At 52.4% G+C, this 20,121-nt stretch overlaps 5 protein-coding genes across 5 annotated transcripts; 2 read left to right on the top strand and 3 right to left on the bottom strand.

The window, feature by feature from the left end:
- Positions 1 to 29: 29 nt before the first annotated feature.
- Positions 30 to 1,457, bottom strand: CLUP02_00951 (uncharacterized protein; the record flags this gene model as incomplete). The annotated part of the gene is made up of 8 exons (XM_049279997.1): positions 30 to 82; positions 146 to 339; positions 411 to 491; positions 525 to 740; positions 803 to 951; positions 1,036 to 1,097; positions 1,227 to 1,325; positions 1,421 to 1,457. The coding sequence occupies 8 exons, from the start codon at positions 1,455 to 1,457 to the stop codon at positions 30 to 32; spliced, it is 891 nt and encodes a 296-aa protein (XP_049135954.1).
- A 2,574-nt stretch (positions 1,458 to 4,031) lies between these two features.
- CLUP02_00950 (uncharacterized protein) lies at positions 4,032 to 5,410 on the bottom strand (the record flags this gene model as incomplete). Its single annotated transcript, XM_049279996.1, has 2 exons — positions 4,032 to 4,296; positions 4,368 to 5,410. 2 exons carry the CDS (start codon positions 5,408 to 5,410, stop codon positions 4,032 to 4,034), a joined length of 1,308 nt encoding a protein of 435 aa, XP_049135953.1.
- A 5,163-nt stretch (positions 5,411 to 10,573) lies between these two features.
- Positions 10,574 to 10,838, top strand: CLUP02_00949 (uncharacterized protein; the record flags this gene model as incomplete). The annotated part of the gene is made up of 2 exons (XM_049279995.1): positions 10,574 to 10,668; positions 10,760 to 10,838. 2 exons carry the CDS (start codon positions 10,574 to 10,576, stop codon positions 10,836 to 10,838), a joined length of 174 nt encoding a protein of 57 aa, XP_049135952.1.
- Positions 10,839 to 12,696: 1,858 nt separating this feature from the next.
- CLUP02_00948 (DNA repair helicase) lies at positions 12,697 to 15,808 on the top strand (the record flags this gene model as incomplete). Its single annotated transcript, XM_049279994.1, has 10 exons — positions 12,697 to 12,756; positions 12,911 to 12,951; positions 13,012 to 13,062; positions 13,134 to 13,153; positions 13,220 to 13,351; positions 13,409 to 13,662; positions 13,725 to 13,841; positions 13,904 to 14,234; positions 14,294 to 14,391; positions 14,453 to 15,808. 10 exons carry the CDS (start codon positions 12,697 to 12,699, stop codon positions 15,806 to 15,808), a joined length of 2,460 nt encoding a protein of 819 aa, XP_049135951.1.
- Positions 15,809 to 16,092: 284 nt separating this feature from the next.
- On the bottom strand, positions 16,093 to 20,121 carry CLUP02_00947 (DDHD domain-containing protein; the record flags this gene model as incomplete). Its single annotated transcript, XM_049279993.1, has 7 exons — positions 16,093 to 17,953; positions 18,005 to 19,221; positions 19,324 to 19,435; positions 19,603 to 19,756; positions 19,816 to 19,838; positions 19,895 to 20,012; positions 20,112 to 20,121. 7 exons carry the CDS (start codon positions 20,119 to 20,121, stop codon positions 16,093 to 16,095), a joined length of 3,495 nt encoding a protein of 1,164 aa, XP_049135950.1.

Below are 20,121 nucleotides of genomic sequence, written 5' to 3'. Positions count from 1 at the left end.
TGGGATTAGGAGTCGCCATGGCAAGTTGTTTATTGACCAATAACTGTACTTTGTATGCGGGATTGATAGAGGTGACATTCGCCTGAAAAGTAATTATGAATTATCAAGATATTTGTTCATAAAAGTTTGTTCAAAAGACGTTTACCGGTACGATTGTACAAATACGGCCACAAGAAGAGGGGGATGACGCGGAAAGTGAATTGATGATCATTCGCAGTGCCTCCCCCCACCTCCTTTGCGCCTGAGCGTGCAGTCTCGGTAAATTCGAGAAGGTGATAAGGGTATTTTCGTACGTATGCGAAGTAAGGCAAGGTAAGGTCGCCTACGTGCCTCGTAATACTGCAATTGCGGTCTGCACGTTTTAAAAATTCCGCCGTGTCCACGGACCGTTTCAATGTTCTCTAAAACACTGATGCCATGCATAGAATTTAGGCGTGATTTTGAACACGGCCTGATACTCCTGCTGATGGCCAAGACCGCAACTGATTACCCTGCCTCCTTTGTCAGACCGACGACGCACACACAAGTGGCGGCCGTTGTGTTGGCGCATGTGTCGAGCCAGCCCTACCAGGCAGTAGAGCCGAGACATGACGGAACTTAACAGAGACGGGGGTGGGAAACGCTTTCCATGTGAGAAGGGGGCGCGGTGCGGGTAGGTGGCATGAACGGCGGCCAGGCGAACGCGATGCGTCTCACCTACCTGCATCCCATCCCATCCCCTCGACTGAGCGATATTTGGCCTTTGGGTGTGGGTACGGAGTACAGATGTTTGGGTGACAAGCTGCATGCATGGAGATAATACACGCGGGCTCGCAGGGCTGCTGAAGGGAGAGACGAGGATAGGCGCCGAGAGAGACGAGAAAATGCGACGATACCGCGTTTGGGGGCGGTTATTGGAGGGTGCATGATGCGGCCACCCATGACCACGACTACGACTGTAACCCGGAGATCCTTTCAGAGAGTGTTTGAGTACCTAGAGAGGCCAAGGTATAATGTACGAGTACCTTAAAGAAAGGAAGCAGCCGTTGGATGGACTGATTCGAGATTGAGCGTTGTAGAGTTGATTAGGTTGGAGATGTAATCATCGATCAGCGCTCCTTTGTTGGTGAGCCAAGTTCACCACAGAGTGAACTGGGTGAGCAGGTAGATAGGTGTGTGAGGTGCTGGCCAGCCGGCGGGCGAGACGGGGACGGCTAAGGGGACGGATCACCATATTACCTACCTACTTTGCTGGTGATTGGCAAAATGCGACTTCAAGGGTGTTGAGCGATTGTGGAATGCTATCAATTGCGTCAATGATATGTTGGAAAACATGGCCTTGAATCCTTGTGCGGCGTGAAGGATGACAAGAAAGCTCCGTCTAATAGGTTGATGATACCTGCGGATAGGAAGAGAACTGGGGGGGGGGGGGGGTATCAACTTGGCATCTTCCAATTTGAAGAAGCATCGAATGTCATGATGTGCATAGCTTTGGGTTATTCCTCAAACCAGGCTGAACTAAGGTACCATAATGGTTTAGTACAAAATAACACACGTACGGAGTAGACAGTCACGCAGTGAAGACACTTTTGTTCATTTATTGGAAAGCCAAAGACACCAGCAGCCAATGCAACGCTGCACCAACAGCGAGGAGATGACCGCAGAGGACAGCCTGTATCCGTAGGGGACTCAGGGAGAGAGCACACACCACACCTAATACGGACCCCTGCCAGGCCCTTGCCCTTGCCGGGTGCCCTTACCGTTACCAACCACCGTACGCGAATCCCCGCCGTAGCGCGCCCCGCCGAGACCGAGGAGACAAATCAAAAAGGGATTGCTGGACAGTTTCCGGTGTCCAGGGTGCTGTAAGATGTTCGATACAACGTGCCATCGGTCCCGAATGGAATATCGTACAGGACAGTAGTCAGCTGTGAGCCCGAAGCAGGGCAGTGGGTGCAAGACGGAGGAGAGCGCGAGAGTACTGCCCATAGGTGATGTAAGTAAGGTAAGCTAGGCAGATGGGTGCAAATGTGCGGATACGTAGTTGAGTGTCACCTGTGTCTTATATTATGTAAGCCGAAGGGGAAAGAGGGAAATAATAGTTGACTAGCAATTCGTGAGGCGACACGAGGTTGAACTAGTTCACTGATCCTGGTGTGTTATCCGTCAAGTCTTTACAATTGAATAGCTAACAGAATCCGAAGTCAGTCGCCAATGTAGACGTCTGTACGGAGTAGTAGGATCTCATTGCACAATGAAAGTGACCAGGAAGTTTGGAGTGGAAATGCAGTGAAGTGATGCCGGTGGAATCCGTATAGGGCAAGGTAGCAGTGTATCTGTATCCGTATCCGTAGGAGCTCTTCTGCGCAGTAAGGCAGCGAGTGTACCGACCAGGTACCGAGGTCTTTTCCAAGTTCCCCAGCAAGTCCAGGCAGCGCTGTCGTTCACTAAGGTAGCGGGCCGTGGGTCTTGTTCCAACTGTCAGCGTGCGATGCAGCGTGCTCCACGCAAAGTCCCGTCTGCCAAGAGCTGCAATGGCCGGATCTGGTCAGGTCACTATACCGCACTGCAGTACGGAGCGATACGTCCTCCTGGCAGACGCGGAGGAAAGGTACTTCTTGCCATGTACTCTCCAAGAGACGGGGTGAAGTGAGCAAGGACCACCCGTCCACGTCCAACACTTGCCCGCCGCCTGTCGCCCGCGGCTGTTGGCTCCAGCTCCCGAACTCCCGGTCCCACCCAACTGCTAGGTACGGCCCTGTGTGGAAAGATGCATGCATGCCTTTCATGCTCCAATCTTCAATCCCGTTTGCCTGCAAGTTCACACCCCTCCCCCTCTTCTGAGTTCCAAGCCATGTGCCATCTAATGTATTTCCATACGATAACATGCTGCCTCTGTCACTCTTTGCTGACAACCAGCTTTCCTCCCTCCCGTCGAGGGTGTCAACCAAGAGGAACCGCACCTCATACGGACAACACCATCGTCCAAGATTCACGTTGCAACTTTTCGTCAACCGCACCACAACTCTCGGCCTGGCGCTTGCATGGCCAATCGCATACTTGCCGTTCGGCCCTATGGCTTATGTGGCTCGTAGCTCATTCTCAGTGGTAATGTGCCTCAGCATCCCAGTTTGCGTTGGTATTAGCCCTACCATGCTCAGGCCCAGCTTCAACACGCTGTAGTTCAAGTCCGTAGCAAGCCTCTTTAGACCCAGAGTTCTGCATGCACTGCGTCGAATGTCTTGTTTTGCAGCACAGATGCGATCCTACATCGCCGCCTTGTTGGCCTCAGTTTCTGACTACTCGTGCTGGAAGATGCCGTCAGACGTGGCATCCTCAATCGTGTCGTCCACAATTACTCGCGTCCCGTAAATATCTTGCATGTCCGGCCCATGTCTCCTCGCACTCCCCGTCACCACGGAAGCTGACCTTGCCGGGCCTGCCCTGACCTCAGTAGGTTGTCTGTTAAACTTTGTATAGCAAGCCAACAAACAATCCCGAAATTTGGAATTCTGGGTCTTTGCTCCTTATCCTGCCTTATCTTGCCGGTGTACCCTGCTACTTCGAGGTCGACAGCTCGCTCCATGTCTTTAATCTGCGGCCTCAAGCGAGGCCAGGCTGCTACCTCCATGCCACCCACATTAGAACTCCCGGCCTCGCAATGTAGAGTCCACGCTATATGCCATGAATTGTATCCGATTGGTCAAGGTACAGTAGTTTTTTTCTCTCTTTCTTTCTTTATTTCTTTCTCTTGCAATTGAAGGCCTTGCTCGGCCGTATAGCTGCTACTGCTATTATTTGACTTACCCTTACCATGCCCATCAAGTACATTCCGTCATTAAAGTAATTCCTCATGCCGTGCCCGCTCGATGCGCCAACGCCATGATATAGACAGTTACAGCATCTCCACAACAAATGATTTGCCGTGCATGTAAATTAAACCAAATCCCCCAAAGCCAATTCGAGTTGGTGTTACAGTGATCCCTCAAACGTTATGAGAAAGGCTTGAATACCACACAGATCCTTCACGAGAGGACTAAGTCGCCGTCCCGTTATCGTTGCCAACTATCGCCATGTGTTCCATCGCTCGCGCCAGACAAGACGCTTCTACTCCTGCAGGCAGACGATTCGGGATGTAACAGGCCATCACCGGCCCCCATCGGCGCATTGATGGGAGGCAGAGGCCCTGACCCGGGCCCCATGGGATGTATCGGTCCTCCCATGCTACGATTGACTGGCGCTATGCCTCCAAAACCCTCCACACGAAGGTCGCAAGTGCCAACATCGAAGCGTTTGGAACACCCATCATCCATGTGCCTGAAGCCTGGGTTAGTAGTTTATTTACTGACAGCCGCTATGCATATCCAGCCGTGTCTCCCACAACTTACCTGCGAAGCGTGTCCTTCCGGGCGAACAACCTTCCACAATAGTCGCAACGGTGGTTTTTTTCTTTCATGTGAACGCTTTGGTTGTGTCTCTGAAGGTCTGTCTTCCGGACAAATCTCTTGTTGCAATCGGCTACTGGACATGGAAATGGGTATTCCCGCTTGTCGTCATGTGTATCCAGATGTGCCTTGTAGTTGTAGCTGCGGCTGAAGAGTTTGCCACATCCTGCAACTTGACACTGGTACTGAGCGTCCGCAAAGGACGTCATCTTCCGTGGCGCTCGTTTTGGGCGGTTATGCTTTCCGTCATCTGCCCGCTTCGACTCTCGACTAACAGGAGCTGGCTCCCCCGCAGGAGAGTTTTGGTAGTACTGCTCCACGCCATATTCGACTTTGGGCCAGCTTGGAGATTGGTTATCTGATAGATAGTGCTGGTGAAGATTGCCGTATGTGCTTGATTCTGTCATGTAAGGCGTCTGCATTGAGCGTGGAGAAGCGTAGTGCGAGGCGTCAATTCCAGATCCGTACTCATTGGCGTTCTCCATCTTGATCCTCGGCCCCAACGAACTCGAGGAATGCGCAACTTGTGCGTAGGACAGCGAACTTCTGGATGAGGATGGCCCGGGTGAGCGTCCCGGGGAGTCTGTAAGAGAATGTTGATGGTGGCCTAGCACAGACGAGTGGGGTGGCGGCGGAGGGTATGAGTCGGATCCGTACGAGGCCGACACTTGTGAGTCGTACTCAGCAAACGGGTCGTATCCTCTAGATAGAACATTCGGGATGGAAAAGGATGAGGATGAGGGCGCCATGATGTCGGTGGTAGTCCAATCTACCGGTGGGCGAGGATCCAAAGGTGGCAAGGAAATGTCTGCTTCAGCTGCCTGATCCAAGGAGCAGAGTTGGTCGGCAGCGTATAAAGAACTGATTTTGTACTGTTGAGCCGCCAAGTCTGGAGACGGATATTCAAGCGAGGAACGTTCCGATGGACAATAGGTGTGAGTTGGAGATGCCGGCGACCTGGTAAGAGATGGTGGTGTAAGATCCATAACTGGTTCGGCCGCAGGCTTGCTATTCTTTTATCGTTTCGACGGGCGGTTGGTTGTTGGGCGTAAAAGTTTGGTTTATATACCAACAGGGCGTTGGAGCAAGACGCAATCAGGCCTCGAGGGGGGTGGAGGATGCCCGGTTGGGACTCGGGTAGATTTGTGTGAGTGGAGGAGCGTGTGGATAAGAACCTGATCGGGAGTGCTCTGTTTCTGATTGGCAACCTTGTCTAAGAAGGCTGAGGGACAATAGGTAAGATGGGGAAAGAGGCGGTTATAAAGGAATTTGTTCAGAGGTGGAGAGAGGGCAAGACAAGGCAGCAAACTCGAAGCTGACAAGGGTTCTGCTGAAGAGAGAGAGAGAGGTGCGTATAAAGTAGTCCGGGTGTAGATATGTATGAGATCAGGTGCGTGGGCAAAAGAAGGTAAGGTATCCGTGAGGTGCTGAAGTATCCAGAAGATGGGAATAACCTAGTCGAGAGCTATCAGGGGTGGATGAGGCAAATGGGTCGAGATGACACCCTCGATCATCGCTAGCAGGGCTGAAGGGGGCCGAGAAGAGACAGAGACAGGAAGACAAGGCGGACCAGGCGCTGGGATACTGTAACGTCCGAGGCAGACTCTTGGAAGATGATATACAACTTGTTTCTATCTCGGGATCCTGCTTCTGCCTAGGCTCAGAGTAACATGAAAGACAGAAGTCAAGACTAGGTGCAAAGGTGAAGACGAGGAAAGCTAACAATACATTGGCTGGTCCCCGAGCCCCGGATGAGCAAAGAAAAGAGACGCAGAGGGGTTCTCGACCTGGCAGCAGCGGCAGCAGGCAGGCCAGAGTGCCTGTGGAGTGGTGTTGGACCGTCCCGCGAAGGATTCGACAGACCTAGTCCAGCCAGAAGTACCATTGGGGGCGGCGCGAGACGTGGAGGGGAGGGCAGAAGAAAAGCAGGGGTGGATGAGGAGGGGAGTCGTCAGGCCAGGAACCCACAGAGAAGGGGGTGAGAGTAAGAGAGGGGGAACGTGACTAGAAGTCCGAACGATGAGAAAGAAATAGATGAGCAGCGAGCTCGCTAGGTAGACGGAGTATGGAGTATTGTTGGATCAGCGGACTTTTTTTATCCTTTGGGTATGGGTGAGACTTGGTTGTAGCCGAAAGGCATCGGTGAATGGGACCGGGTTCGCCGTAGGTGCTAGGGGTCCATTTGCAGACTTGCAGAGAGTATTCGTCGTAATTGAGACTTGCCAATCCAGATGCTGCTTTCCAACAGGTCTCGACTCAGATGACCTGCCTCAAGTGCTCTCTGCCTGCGGCTCCCTGGTCTACGGCCCTGTCATCTGAAGCCTGAAGCTGGCTCATAGCTAAAGTGACTGGAACTCTGGGAAAGTCGAGGGGGGCCCGGAGGAGTATGAGAGAGCTGGAAGCTGAGCAACAAAACAGCATGTGGGCGGTGGGCCAGGTGGTACGATGAATGCCTGCACCAACGTAGGCGAAGCACATTCATCCGTCCATTTCCAGGGTTGTGAATGGTCGGTCCAGCAACTTGGGAATGAGAGAGGGCCTTGCCTAGGGGCTAAACAGGGATACGACCTTTGAGGCTTGACCGGTCACTGGCACCATCTGCGCCAGGGGTCCGGGGAAGAGATGGCAAGGAAAGGAAAGGGAAGAGGAGAGAGGAGATTCGAAGAGAAGGGTGCAAGTAAAGGGCCTTGAAGAAAGGCACTGATTTCAACGAATAGGATATGCACGGCATACGGATACGCAGTAGTATATCCAGGTCCTTCAACTTGACCTTGTGCGTTGATATGCAGTCAGAGGGTGGGGGCTGGGGAACGTTGGCTGCCCTCGGTGTTGATTTTGTCTGTATGATTCCTCCTTTTCTTCCCATGGTGCTCTTTGCTGGGCTATCTAAATTCTCACGCGAAATGGGCGTCCTGCGTCTTCTTCAGAGACCTACCTTACCTCAGGTCGGGTACAGGATGCGAGTGAGGAGCAAGCCACTTGGATGTCTTTCACACACGAGACACACGGACACGCCCACAAACAAGCACACAGCCCTCGGGTTGTTGGTCGACCATGGACAACAAAAGCAAGACGATGAGAGAGAGAAAAACTTGTCGCCGTTTGTCGTTGGTTGTTGGAACTGTCTGAACCAACCGTTTAATTAAAGACTCGCCGGGGACATTGACCTAGACCGGATGGAGCCCGTGCGTAAAAGTGGATACTCTAACGATCGATTGAGCCACATCGGCCGTGGTGGAGCCGTCGGGCGAGCTAAGTGAGGTACTTTAGCATCAGGTAACTCACCTTTTCGTTCCTTCCCAGCCATTGTCCTAAGTACCACCCGGTACATAGCGACTTGGGATACTTGAAGTACTTTGAAGCATTGCTTCGCCTTCCAACGTTGGAACTTCGACATGCCTACGGAGTGCGGAGTGTGTCAAGGCAAGGTAATAATAAACCAACGGCCAACACATTAATGCAAATCTGCTCTGGACATTCAATCCCCAATATCCTTTTGCTCTGAGATAACTTAGATCGCGGCATAAAGAAGGAGTTGGGGTGGAATGAAAACCACTATAGGTATTACATGCTCGTGTTTTCGTACTTGAATGAAGGTATCCATCCGTAGACCAGCTGCCATCCGTCTTAGATTCCTTCCCTCAACTTTTTCCAGGTATCGATACATCGCGGTTCGCTAGGGCAGGTCTCGCTCTAGGTACGGAGTAGGTCTGTAGCCGTTGCACCCACCCGTTCTCCACCGTGGCGTTGGCGCCCGCGCCTGCGTTGGGTCTGATATTCAGAAGAATACTATCAAGGGTATCCGCAGTCCGTACCTACCTAGGGCAAGGCCAGGTACAAGCCTCTGGACTCCCCGCCCGTTCCTCGACGCCTTTGCAGGGCGAGCAGCCTAATGGTACCCTATCTGTAAGTTGGAACATCCCAGCCGTTCGCAAGATGAGTACCTTGTTTGGTGTTGGAGGCCAAAAAAACCCCTGGAAGAGAGGGAGAGAGAGGAAAGAGGGGGAAGGGGAGTAAAGCAAGTGTAGGCCAGGTACCGCACAACGACTAGGTATCCGTACCTGAGGCGCTGATTTGAATTCTCTTCCCGCCTTCGCGAAGCTGCAAATAACGGGCCGATGAAATAACCTTCAAGAGAAGGATCGGGGTGGCGCTCATCGGCGCCTTCAAATGTCAACTTCATGGCTGCACATATTCGAAGACAGAGCAGGCACTTTGGCACACTACTTCGCAAACGGGTCAGCGTTGCCGCTTCCAAGAAATCATCATCTATTATGTCCAATTAGAGAATGCATCAGAACGAAACTCCATCAGCCGGCAAGCCGTGCTCTTTCACCAGCAGATACTCTCACCTCACTCGCTTTCTGACTTCCAAGGTTAGCGTTGCTCCTTGCGCCCCCTCGGCCCCAGGCGCCTCATTACCCTGTTCCTCCCGTGTTCCCATAGGCCGCCATGCGCGCCTTCGCGCCCGTTTGCATGGCGTCAACGCTGGGGTTGGAATGCCTGCTGCCAATCGCCATGCCAAGTATTCTTGTCAGGACTAGGAATTCAGGAGCAGTTGGGTCTTCAATCGCCATGGTGTTGGGCCCTGTCTCTAGAGGGTCCGATTTCTATGGCACCGTCAGCAATACGGATGTGACAACTCTCCATCCAACAATGTACGATGCCTTAATTCGATAGCCTCGAAGGAATCAGCCAAGAATCCAATGCGCGCACCTTATCGAATACCCCTGGCTTCTTCGGGCAAAGTGTGGAGTCTAATCGTCCGTGGGCGGGTTAGAATTCACCTACTACAGTCGATGTGAAGATATTCGCAATGGGTTCCGGGTCCGCTATGGGGCAGCCCAATCTGTCACCCTCATGCTCCGTGAGTCTATGGCTGCTTTGCACGGTATTGAGTTATGAGTCTTTAAGGCTGACAATGGTTCATCTTGGTGATCGCTGCAGACGTGAGTATTATTGGAGACATCGCGAGTGAGGGATACGGCTGCATGAAGAAACTTTTGCCATGTCTATGGACCTTCAAGCCTGGCAGAGCAAGAGTTCATTAATGAACTGGCATTCTACACCTACAGTAAATGCTTAAATCAATTAGATAGTTGAAATCGAGTTGATCCGGCATCGTGGTACGTTTTCACCCACCTACCATGTATGAGGCCCTCGGGTCGGTCACTTTGTTAAGGTATAGCAGAATTACATCTGTTAAGATCCACGAGTAGCATCAGTCTGCCCGGTAGGCGGTGCCTGCCCCTGGGGAAATCTATCCAACCCTGCCTTTCCTCCCGCCTTTTATACCTCTTCTCCATCCAGATTTGCTCGTGGCAGCTGTCAAAGGGCATGGCGTAGGGTATCCGTACCTTCTGTAAGGTACATAGAGGCAACGCAGAAAAGATCCATCAAAGTAAGGTCAGGTTCCAAATCAAGGCAGGTGTGTGCCATCCAAGTCAGGTGCATGTATGTCTGGTCACCGCGAGGCTGGTTGTGCCTGTCGTGCTTTCCTAGGTACTTTGAGGTGCCGTGTGGAAGTCCGTAAGGCTTTCAATGTCAGGGGGGGGATGGAGCACGTCCCTCGGCCGCCGACAGACTACAGACACTACGTACGTAGGTAGTAATACCAGGTTCTCTCTTCAGGCTCTGCAAGGTACTTTTCTGTGGGTGGGATGGAAGCCGTCAAGACAAAGCCAACGGCATCCTCCATCGACCAACTCTCTTTTCTCTCCTTCTCATATCCCCATATTGGCACCGGTATCCCCGAAAAGTCTGGCCGCGGTCCGAATCTTTGACCTTGGCTCTTGCATTCAGTCTAATCCACTGTCAAACTGCTGTAACTCTAGGACATGATAATTAACCACACGGTTATCGGAGTACCGAATATTTGTGATACCTGGTCTGCCAGTCCTTATGCTCTCCTCGACTGTTCCCTTCATTTCTTCGCATCGTTTTTGTGGATTGAAGGATTTCGATAATCTTGTCTTGCGCATCTGGCCATGTATAGAACACACCACGTCGGCACATCTGTCCAGACTATGTAAGGACTGCTGATTCCAAATTAAACTGACCCTACGAGACCTTGCGATCTCCCAACTCCCAGACCTCCAACTTCCTACCATGTCACCGTAGACAGTACGCTACTGCGAGGTGGACACCGAATGAGCAGCATCCTTGCGTTCAGTCTGGCGTCTGCGAACCTGAAGCAAGGGTCCCCAGAAGCGAGACCGCAGCCGGGCGTAAGCAGAGCAACCAGGTGGGTGCTTGATAGGGAACTTTGGTGAACAGGCATTCTACCTCACTTCCGAGCAGTGCGAGCTTTAGCTGAATTTCCCACCCTTCAACATGCCGCCTAAATCGGAAAGCTGTATCTGCGCTCCTTCGCGCAAGCATCCGTGCTGCCAAAGGATCCGGAGTGCCGTCTGATTAAGTGCTGACTGTGACTCGGTCAAGAGATTGCGTCCAATGGCATGGAAATCTCACTTCACTGCGAAGAGATCATCGTGACCACCTACATGTACCTACAACGGCCGCCCTCAGGTTGTCAGCGAGCGGATGCATACCGCGAAGACACCAGCGAGCCAAGCCATGCGCTGCCAAGTCATTGGCTGGCCTAGGCGAGTGGCCGATAAATGCGCTAGATTTTCCCCCAATTGAGTGCATCACCAAGCTCTGCCTTGCAGTCCATGGGAGCTCGAGCCGCGCTTCCTCGTGTAGGGCACGGTGTAATAGGTGTAATAGTGGATGTAATCTCAACTCGGCTCACAGCAAAAAGCAAGACTTGATGAGATGCGAAGCCACGTGGAGGCCAAGGTGAATACGCAGCCCTGACGACGAATTTACCATGAAAGCAAGGTCATGTTTTATCGGGTTTTGTGGCAAAGACACCGGTGCCGTTGAGCATCCAAGGAACAGTTCGGGCTGAGACCATGTTCGGTATGTCCTGACGTCTTGAGAAACGTCCATGAGCTGTATTCCTCTGTCTTCTTATGTTGAAGCCCTTTCCATGAATGAGCGTGTTAAAGGCAGGCGCTCCTCCTGTGCTAGTAAGTTCTTCCGCATGCCGAAAAAGGAAGTCTCGCTCAGGCACATAGCCATGCCGCAGAACCTGAACTTGCGAGACTGGACACTAACTATATGGGAGACCACTGAAAATATATCCAGCGAATATAATACTTTCATAGTCTGTCGACACAGCGAGAGTATACCTTGATACTGTGTATTAATAACGCGTAAACGATATGAGAACTGCCCGAGCAGCCAGCAGAGGCAGAATTAAAAAACACATGTAATACTTTCATAGCAGCTGGGCAGCTTCGTGACACTGAGGTGGTCATAACAACCTCCTGCCGTCTCAGTATTGGTTCACACCAAGCTGTAGGTTCCGTGTGCCTCTGGCTGCATAATACACCGAATGTACATATGGGTGGTAAGCTTTGCATCACCCAGAAAGTTGTCTGACATGCCCTGAGCCCCCATCGTCGTGGCATCCCACCTCGTCCTTCACAGTGAGAATGTGCCGCGCAGATACGCAGGGTGTGTTCGATTCCCCTCAGCCTTATGCTGTGCCGGGCGGGTAGCCAAGAACAATTCCCCGCCTTCCCGACGGATCCGTCAGCCATCCCGTCAAAGACAATCTACCTTGAGTATCCGAACGCTAGGTGGGCGTGATGAAACCACTACCGAGAAGTCACCTCTTGCTAAATCACGAAAGGAGTGGCCGGTGCTGTGAGTAGTACGAATAACCAGCATCGCGTTTGACGTCTCTGCGCGAAAGAGCGCGAGTACACGAATCGGTTGGAATCCTGATACGGACCAAACAAAACAGGGATCAAATGATGATTGACAGAGACAAAAAGTGGCAGAAAGGTGCTAACGCGACTCTTCAGCGGACTACCTTATGGCGCAGGCGCTGAACCTGAAGTGACAAGCACCTCAGCCAAGCACCAGCCAACCCGGAACAAGATGATGACCAGCGTTGGATGACATAAGCTCATTCATCACGTGAGGCCGCGACTGTTTGGCATCAAAGACTGGGAAGCTGTAGCCTGTCGGGATCGATCCCTCAGGTTCGCTGGGCCCGCCTCACGTCACTCATCGAGACAACTTTTCGGCACGGCAGAAGATGGCCATTGAGCTTCGCACTTGACGACTTAGTCTCGACTGTAACCACAAACTCCTTCTCAACCTCGACCTCGGCCCCAACCTCGATCTCGATCTCCACTACCTCTGGAACAACTCTAGCCATAGAGCCGCTTCTGTAGCACAAGATTGCACTAGTCTGATGAGATCTGCTTCGGAATCTGGCGCCCGTGACCGCGCTCCCGCTTTACTCGTCCACCTGGTCCATTTCCTCCTCAATCCACTCCACCTCCCCATTAATCAGTCTCAATCCGTCAACACGCATCCTTGACCATCACGACCTTCTCTCATTATTCAGAATCGCTCCTGCCTCTCTTTGCACTCACGTTGAACGATCAACTTGACTGTGTCGCTAGCTGCGGCACTCTTGCCGTCTCAAGATGAAGTTCTTCATCGAGTCAGTTACAGCTCGCGATTGCAAAAGAATCCCGCGTCGCAACTAACATGGAGCCCATAGCGAATTGCCGGTCCTTTTCCCATATCCTTCGATCTACCCTGAGCAATATGCGTGAGTTAGGCCCCGTGCGAGCTGCTCTCAGGCCAAGTATAACGCTGACCAAATGCTGATGTTGGCTCCAGATACATGTGTGATCTCAAAAGTGAGCAATAGTCCGAACGGGATTGAACGACGAACGATGTCGCTGACGTGCTACCCCAACTCACAGAGACCCTAGACGCAGGGGGGCACTGCGTACTGGAGATGCCTTCAGGGACAGGAAAGACGGTTTCGCTGCTCTCGCTCATCGTCGCTTACCAGCAACACAACCCCGAGCACCGGAAGCTAATCTATTGCTCTCGTAAGGATCATATCGTCTGCATTTATACGCGTCTGATCCGCAACTAAAGGTTTACAGGTACAATGTCTGAGATCGAAAAGGCTCTGGCTGAGCTCAAGGCTCTCATGAAGTATCGAGCACAAGAGCTTGGGGAGGAGGAAGAGTTCCGTGGCCTAGGCTTGACAAGCCGAAAGAACCTATGCCTTCACCCCTCTGTAAAACAGGAGAAGAGTGGTTCCGTCGTCGACGCACGCTGTCGAAGCTTGACAGCAGGCTTTGTCAAGGAGAAAAAAGACCGCGGCGAGAACGTCGACGTTTGTGTCTACCATGATGTACGTCTCGGCTACAGTCCTTTTATCTCCCTTGGATCTAACATGTTGCTGACTTGTGGCAGAACTTGGACCTGCTTGAGCCGCACAACCTGATTCCAAACGGAGTTTGGACGTTTGAGGGCCTCTTGAAGTACGGCGAGCAACACAAGCAATGTCCGTACTTCACCGCAAGACGCATGGTAAAAGAGCCAATCGCTGGAGACAAGGCTTTGTTTGGTACAGTGCCACTGACTTCGAATAGATGCAATTTTGCAACGTTATCATCTACTCGTACCACTATCTACTTGATCCCAAAATCGCCGAGAGGGTATCAAGGGAGCTCTCAAAAGACTGCATCGTGGTTTTTGACGAGGCTCACAATATCGACAACGTCTGCATTGAATCTCTCAGCACAGACATCACAGAAGACTCTCTACGGAAAGCCACAAGGGGCGCGCAGAACTTGGAACGGAAGATTACGGAAATGAGGGATACCGACCAAGAGCAATTACAAAACGAATACCAGAAACTGGTCGAAGGACTTCGTGGCGCAGATGAAGCACGGCAAGAAGATGCGTTCATGGCGAATCCAGGTAGGCAATACCACCCGCTAGCTCACCCGCTGGCTGAATGTGGACTGATGTATTCATAGCACTTCCCGATGATCTGCTCAAGGAAGCGGTTCCGGGTAACATCAGGAGAGCGGAACACTTTGTGTCCTTCCTAAAGAGATTTATCGAGTATCTCAAGGTATGTTAGCTACACACAAGGACTGTGTCAAGCATGCAGTTGCTGAACTTTCTTTCGCCAGACTAGGATGAAGGTCAGGCATACGATATCGGAAACACCCCCGTCTTTCCTCGCCCATCTCAAGGAATACACATTCATCGAAAAGAAGCCACTTAGATTCTGCGCCGAGAGATTGACGTCACTTGTGCGGACCCTTGAGCTTACCAATATTGAGGACTATCAACCCCTGCAGGAAGTTGCTACATTCGCAACGCTTGTGGCGACGTATGAGAAGGGTTTCCTGCTCATTCTCGAGCCTTTCGAGTCAGAAACGGCAGAGGTACCCAACCCTGTCCTGCACTTCACATGTCTCGACGCCGCCATCGCAATCAAGCCCGTCTTTGACAGATTCAGCTCCGTCATCATCACGTCAGGAACAATTTCTCCACTTGAAATGTATCCAAAGATGCTGGGGTTCTCAACCGTTGTGCAGGAGTCCTACAGCATGACCTTGGCCAGAAGATCGTTCCTGCCAATGATCGTGACTCGTGGAAGCGACCAATCTTCCATCTCGACCAGTTTTCAGGTCCGGAACGAGCCGAGTGTCGTCCGTAATTACGGCACTCTCCTAACCGAGTTTGCCAAAATCACGCCAGACGGCATGGTCGTTTTCTTCCCCTCCTACTTGTACATGGAGTCCATCATCAGCATGTGGCAGGGCATGAATATTCTCGAAGAAGTCTGGAAGTACAAGCTGATTCTGGTTGAGACACCAGATGCACAAGAGACGTCGCTCGCGCTAGAGACGTACAGGACAGCCTGCTGCAATGGCCGCGGCGCCGTACTACTCTGTGTCGCCCGTGGCAAGGTCTCGGAGGGCATCGATTTCGATCACCAATACGGTCGGACCGTGTTGTGCATAGGCGTGCCGTTCCAGTACACCGAGTCCCGCATCCTCAAGGCCCGTCTCGAGTTCCTGCGAGAAACGTATCGCATCCGCGAGAACGACTTCCTGTCCTTCGACGCTATGCGCCACGCCGCGCAGTGTCTCGGTCGAGTCTTGAGAGGTAAGGACGATTACGGCATCATGGTCCTCGCGGACCGCAGATTCCAGAAGAAGCGGACACAGCTGCCCAAATGGATCAATCAGGGCCTGCTCGATGCCGACACAAACGTCAGCACGGACATGGCCGTCAGCAGCGCCCGGCGTTTCCTCAAACAAATGGCCCAGCCGTTCCGAGCAAAAGATCAGGAGGGTGTGAGCACCTGGAATTACGAGGACTTAATGAGGCACAAGGAGAAAATGGACTTGGAGCGAATTCAGGAGCTCGAAGAGGTTGGTGCTGGTAGGGACGGCTACGGCGCCGACGGAGGTGACGAGTATGGCTTGGATGATGACCTCGACCATGACTTGATGGAGATTGACGACGGGTTTTGAGGGCATTATATTATGCCAGAGGATCGTCGACCCAGCAACTAAGGTGCAAGGCTCGAGGTGGTAGAGATTCGTCACTTTCGCTGAGACGGTGCGGACGAGGATACAGAAATCTGAGAACGGGGTAAAAACTCAAACAAAATGACACCTGTATATAAGAACGTAAGGATTCTTTACATTGTCTTAACATTTCAGGAAACTCCATGCCTCTCTATCACACCAAGCGTAATTTAAAACCGTGACCTATGTACGTAAAGCTATCTGAGAAGGACGGTCTGAGCTGTCTATCACCCAAGCGGCCTCTTAGCCGCCTTCTGAGCTCTCATGGCAGGTATCGTGTTCTCTCTGCCAGGTTTCCTGCCCACTTCCATACACAACATGCGAATGAAGTCCTGACTCGTCCAGTAGCAAGTATGCGCGCTCAGCATGTTGAGGTACTGGATCTCCAGTGGCCCGCCGCCGAACCTGAGGTAGTAGTCGATCTGGCCATTGTCATTAAGGAGATAAGCCTTTCGCTCAGCAATCTCCTCTCGCGTGAAGTCGTGAACCTCAAGCTCGAGCTGCGAAGGCAAGCGCGCAAAGTTTGGCTTTGGGGCCGGAGGAGGGGCCATGGTGGCTGGCGTAGGTGCTGCGCCGGGCACAAGACTTTTCACTGCATTGCCAACGTATCTGAAAAGGGAGGTGGCGCTTGACGGGACATGTGCTGTTCTCAGGCTGGTTGCATACACCGGATCGATGGTACCATTCAGGAGGTAAGCGATGGGATCCTCCTTGGCCAGTACATTATAGATGTTATCTACGGCGATGCAACCGTATCGCCCGGCCTCGCCCGTTACTTCTGGCGCATTAACGTCGGCGGGATCAGCTCCAGGCTTCACCCTACCGCGCCGAGGTTGAAGCATGCCTCGTTCCAAGAGCAGGAAGAAACCAGCGGGGCTTCCAACCAAGAATAAGTTCTTCGTGTCGAACTCAAAGAAGTCGGGCTTCGGCATTCTTGTCGAGAGGTCTAATTGCGGAATACGTGCGGGTTGTCGAGAAAGAATTTCAATAGCCATGGCGCTACCCAGAGAATGACCGATGAGGTGAGTGCGCCCTCTATCTGCGAATCCGGGGTTGTTGCGGCACCAGAGGCGATACACACGATTGGCCTCTGTCACCAGCGCGTTGATCATCTTGCCCTTGTGGTGAGATAAATAGAAGGGTATGTCGAACATGACATCCGATATCATGCTCCTAACTGCGGGAATACTGCCAGGCTCGATATCTTTAAGACTGAACCCGTCTGGCACGTGTTGTGCTTTGTCTTCCTCTGTCATTGGGCCGCCTTCCTCGAACGAGAGTGTATGCCGCCAGTTGATGGGAAGTACCATGATACCATTCTGGCCATCTCTTAACACCCCCTTGACAATTGGGTTCGCCAACTCCGTGTTAACATCACGCCGAAAAGCGTTGATAGCGTGGGTGAAGTGGAAGCTTTCGACTCGTTCCGCAAACTTTTGGCCGATTCCGTGAACCACCAACACAAGGTCGGTAACTTGGCCGCGCTCTTTTTCAGCCTTGCAGGCCGCGCAGACGTCTTGTCCGACTGCCTCGATCGTGTTGCTGGCGGAAGAAGCTGGCTGCTTGGTGGCTTCTCGAGGCCGGTTCTTGTCATGTGTACGCTCCCACACCGCACGATCAAAGCCACGTACAGCTGGAATGCCGACGGTCATCCCCTTCATAATCTTCGCAACAGGTCTCCTGCCGTAGTAGGCAGATGGCTTGAGACTAGGTTTGAGGAGAAAGGCCTTGGAAGCATCTTTATAGATGACATGATAAGTTGCGTAACTTCGATGCTGTTGCGTAGCCGAGGCAGTCTTCAGGTTTGGATCGATGGCACCCTCTGCTGCCGCCTCCCCACGAAAGCAGCTTGCGGCACAGAACGGATCTGATGAGATACGAGTATCCGAAACTGGCTCCTTGTCTCCGTCGCTAGGTTGACTTACGTTCTCTGGCCATAATCGATGTGAGACTTTTTCCTCGCCAAGAGGCCCTACATCAACGGCGCAACGGAGCTCATCATTCCACGTCTCGGTGTGAGGCTTGAGCTCTCGGTAGCCAGCCTCTAATTGATTCGCTACAGCTGGGGGTATTGGTAGCATCGTATCTCTATCTATCTGTTAGAGCCTCGAACACATTTGAGCAATTAGAACAACGAACCTGTAGAACCAGGTGGCACGTAGGACCATTGCAATGTCGTTCACAGGGGACCAGTAAATGGGCTTCATTTGTAGAGCCGGGATGGACACCATATGCAACCGCGAGATGCCGACAACAACGTCAATAGCTTCTCTTCTGTAACTTTCATCGCTGACAATTTTAGCTTGCGAAGTGTTCGATCTGGTTCTGGGCGGCTCTGGCATAGTGAACGAACGCCTTGGATCTTGATTTTCGACATCATTCGATTTCGACTGTTCCGAAGGAGGGAACGACGTCGCCAGCGAATCTTGGGGTCGCTGCCGAAGCCCAGCACGCACAAACGGTTTGCCAGAGATACCATCGTCGGCAGCATGCTGCCGGAACGAAGTGCCCAAACCCGGCGTGGAGGGCCGAGATGTTTGCTCGCTTGTCCGGGAATCAGATCTAGTCCTCGACCCAGACTCCAACCCCGTGTTGCCAACCTCTCTTCCCATTCTCTGCAATTCGCTCGCAGCTTCTTGCCGAGGGCTGAATGAGCTGACAATCTCCATTTGCCGCGAACGAGCCGAGTCCGCTCGTGGCCGGGAAGAAGAGACACTCCCGAACTGGGGGCGCGTCTCGCTCGATGCTACGAGACCCCTGAGTTCCATCATGACTTCTTGCACGACTCTCTCCTGGCCGAGCGAAGGGTGATGTTTCCTGGCCAGCGCACAAAAGGTATTCTGGAGCTCGGTAGAGACATCAATGAATAACTCCGGGCAACATGTAGATATCGGGGTGTCTGGAAGAAGATCCGAAGCTTCGCCGGCCGTGGTCGATGTTTGAATGATGCCACCATGCTTCTGGAGGTGCTTGATAGCTAAGTGTCGCGCTAAGAGGCCCAGTTTATGCGCGTTGGCTTTCTCAGTATTGGGACTCAGTTTCCTGTCTCGAACTAGCTGCTCGTGAGCTTGAATATCATCGTTAGACAAAAAGCTAAGCCATGCCTTTTCGAGGGCATTATTGTCACCGAGGGAGAATGGACGAATCGGGCCACGAGCAGTTCGGGCGTCGGACACGCCAGCGATTGTCCCAGGAGACAAAGGGTCGTCTATGGGTAGTATTGAAGAATAGAAAAACTGTGCAGCCACCGCTGGGATGCCATCGTCGACGCCCCCAGTTGATGGCTGGGACACCGGGGCAAGGCGGCACTTGAGGCCGTACGTATGGTTTTGTTCTGAAGAGTCCATTTTGTTCCGCTGTTATCATTCGAGGTCGGGCTTACTATGCTAAGTTCGTCAAGTTCGATGATGTGAGGTTTCTGAATGCGTCGCAGAGGCCAGTGAACGGGGAGATCACACGCAGATCGGAGACAAGTGAGGAAGGTCAAGCGTCGTGGTCAAAGGCGTGGTTGGTTGAAGTATCACGGGTGGCTGTCGGTGAGCCTGCGGCGCGACGTAGACTTGAGCATGGCTGGAGCAGGGTTCTATGAATTTCGCGATCGCCAAGGAGTAGAGGCGTGGTTTGGTAGAGGCAGACTTTAGGTAGTAAAGAAGACGCGTTAGTTATCTTTCAAGCGGGATCGACAAGTGCGTACCGCAATCACTGACGCGATGCAGTAGAAGGCTTACCAAGGCTACCAGCGCAGAGGCCAAGAAGGACTCAAGAGGGCTGATGCGTACCTTAGACCCAGCTTCCGCTCGAAGTCCACAGCATGAGGAGGGAAGTAGAGATGCTGTTGATGAAGCTCCAGGGCTGGGTGGGAGTTGCCGCTTCGATTTCGCGCCTCAGTATCTGTAGGATGTCGATTTTAATCTAGGTCCTTGACAACTTGTGGATGTTAGCTCAGGAACCAGCAGGAGTGGTGCGTAATACTCTGGGCGTGCGCAGTGTTGCCTTAGATTGACTTGCCTTTCGCCTTACCTAAGGAACAGGACAGTAAACGGTAAGGCGAAAGGCCGAAAGCATGTGCTCCGTTCCGCAAGTGTTTTGCTCTCATGCGTCTCAATGACGTAAGATGGTTGATGCTTCTCGTCTAGGGAAGACTGGCCTGCCTTAGGTCAGCATCAATTGAGCTTTAGTGGCACCAGCCACATGAGGCATGGAGGGATCGATCTACCTAGCTACCTAAGCCTTCAGGTATCCGTACCAGTAACCAT

Source organism: Colletotrichum lupini, chromosome 1 (assembly GCF_023278565.1).
Source record: "Colletotrichum lupini chromosome 1, complete sequence".
Classification (NCBI taxonomy): domain Eukaryota; kingdom Fungi; phylum Ascomycota; class Sordariomycetes; order Glomerellales; family Glomerellaceae; genus Colletotrichum; species Colletotrichum lupini.
This window is presented reverse-complemented; position numbering and strand designations above follow the sequence as displayed.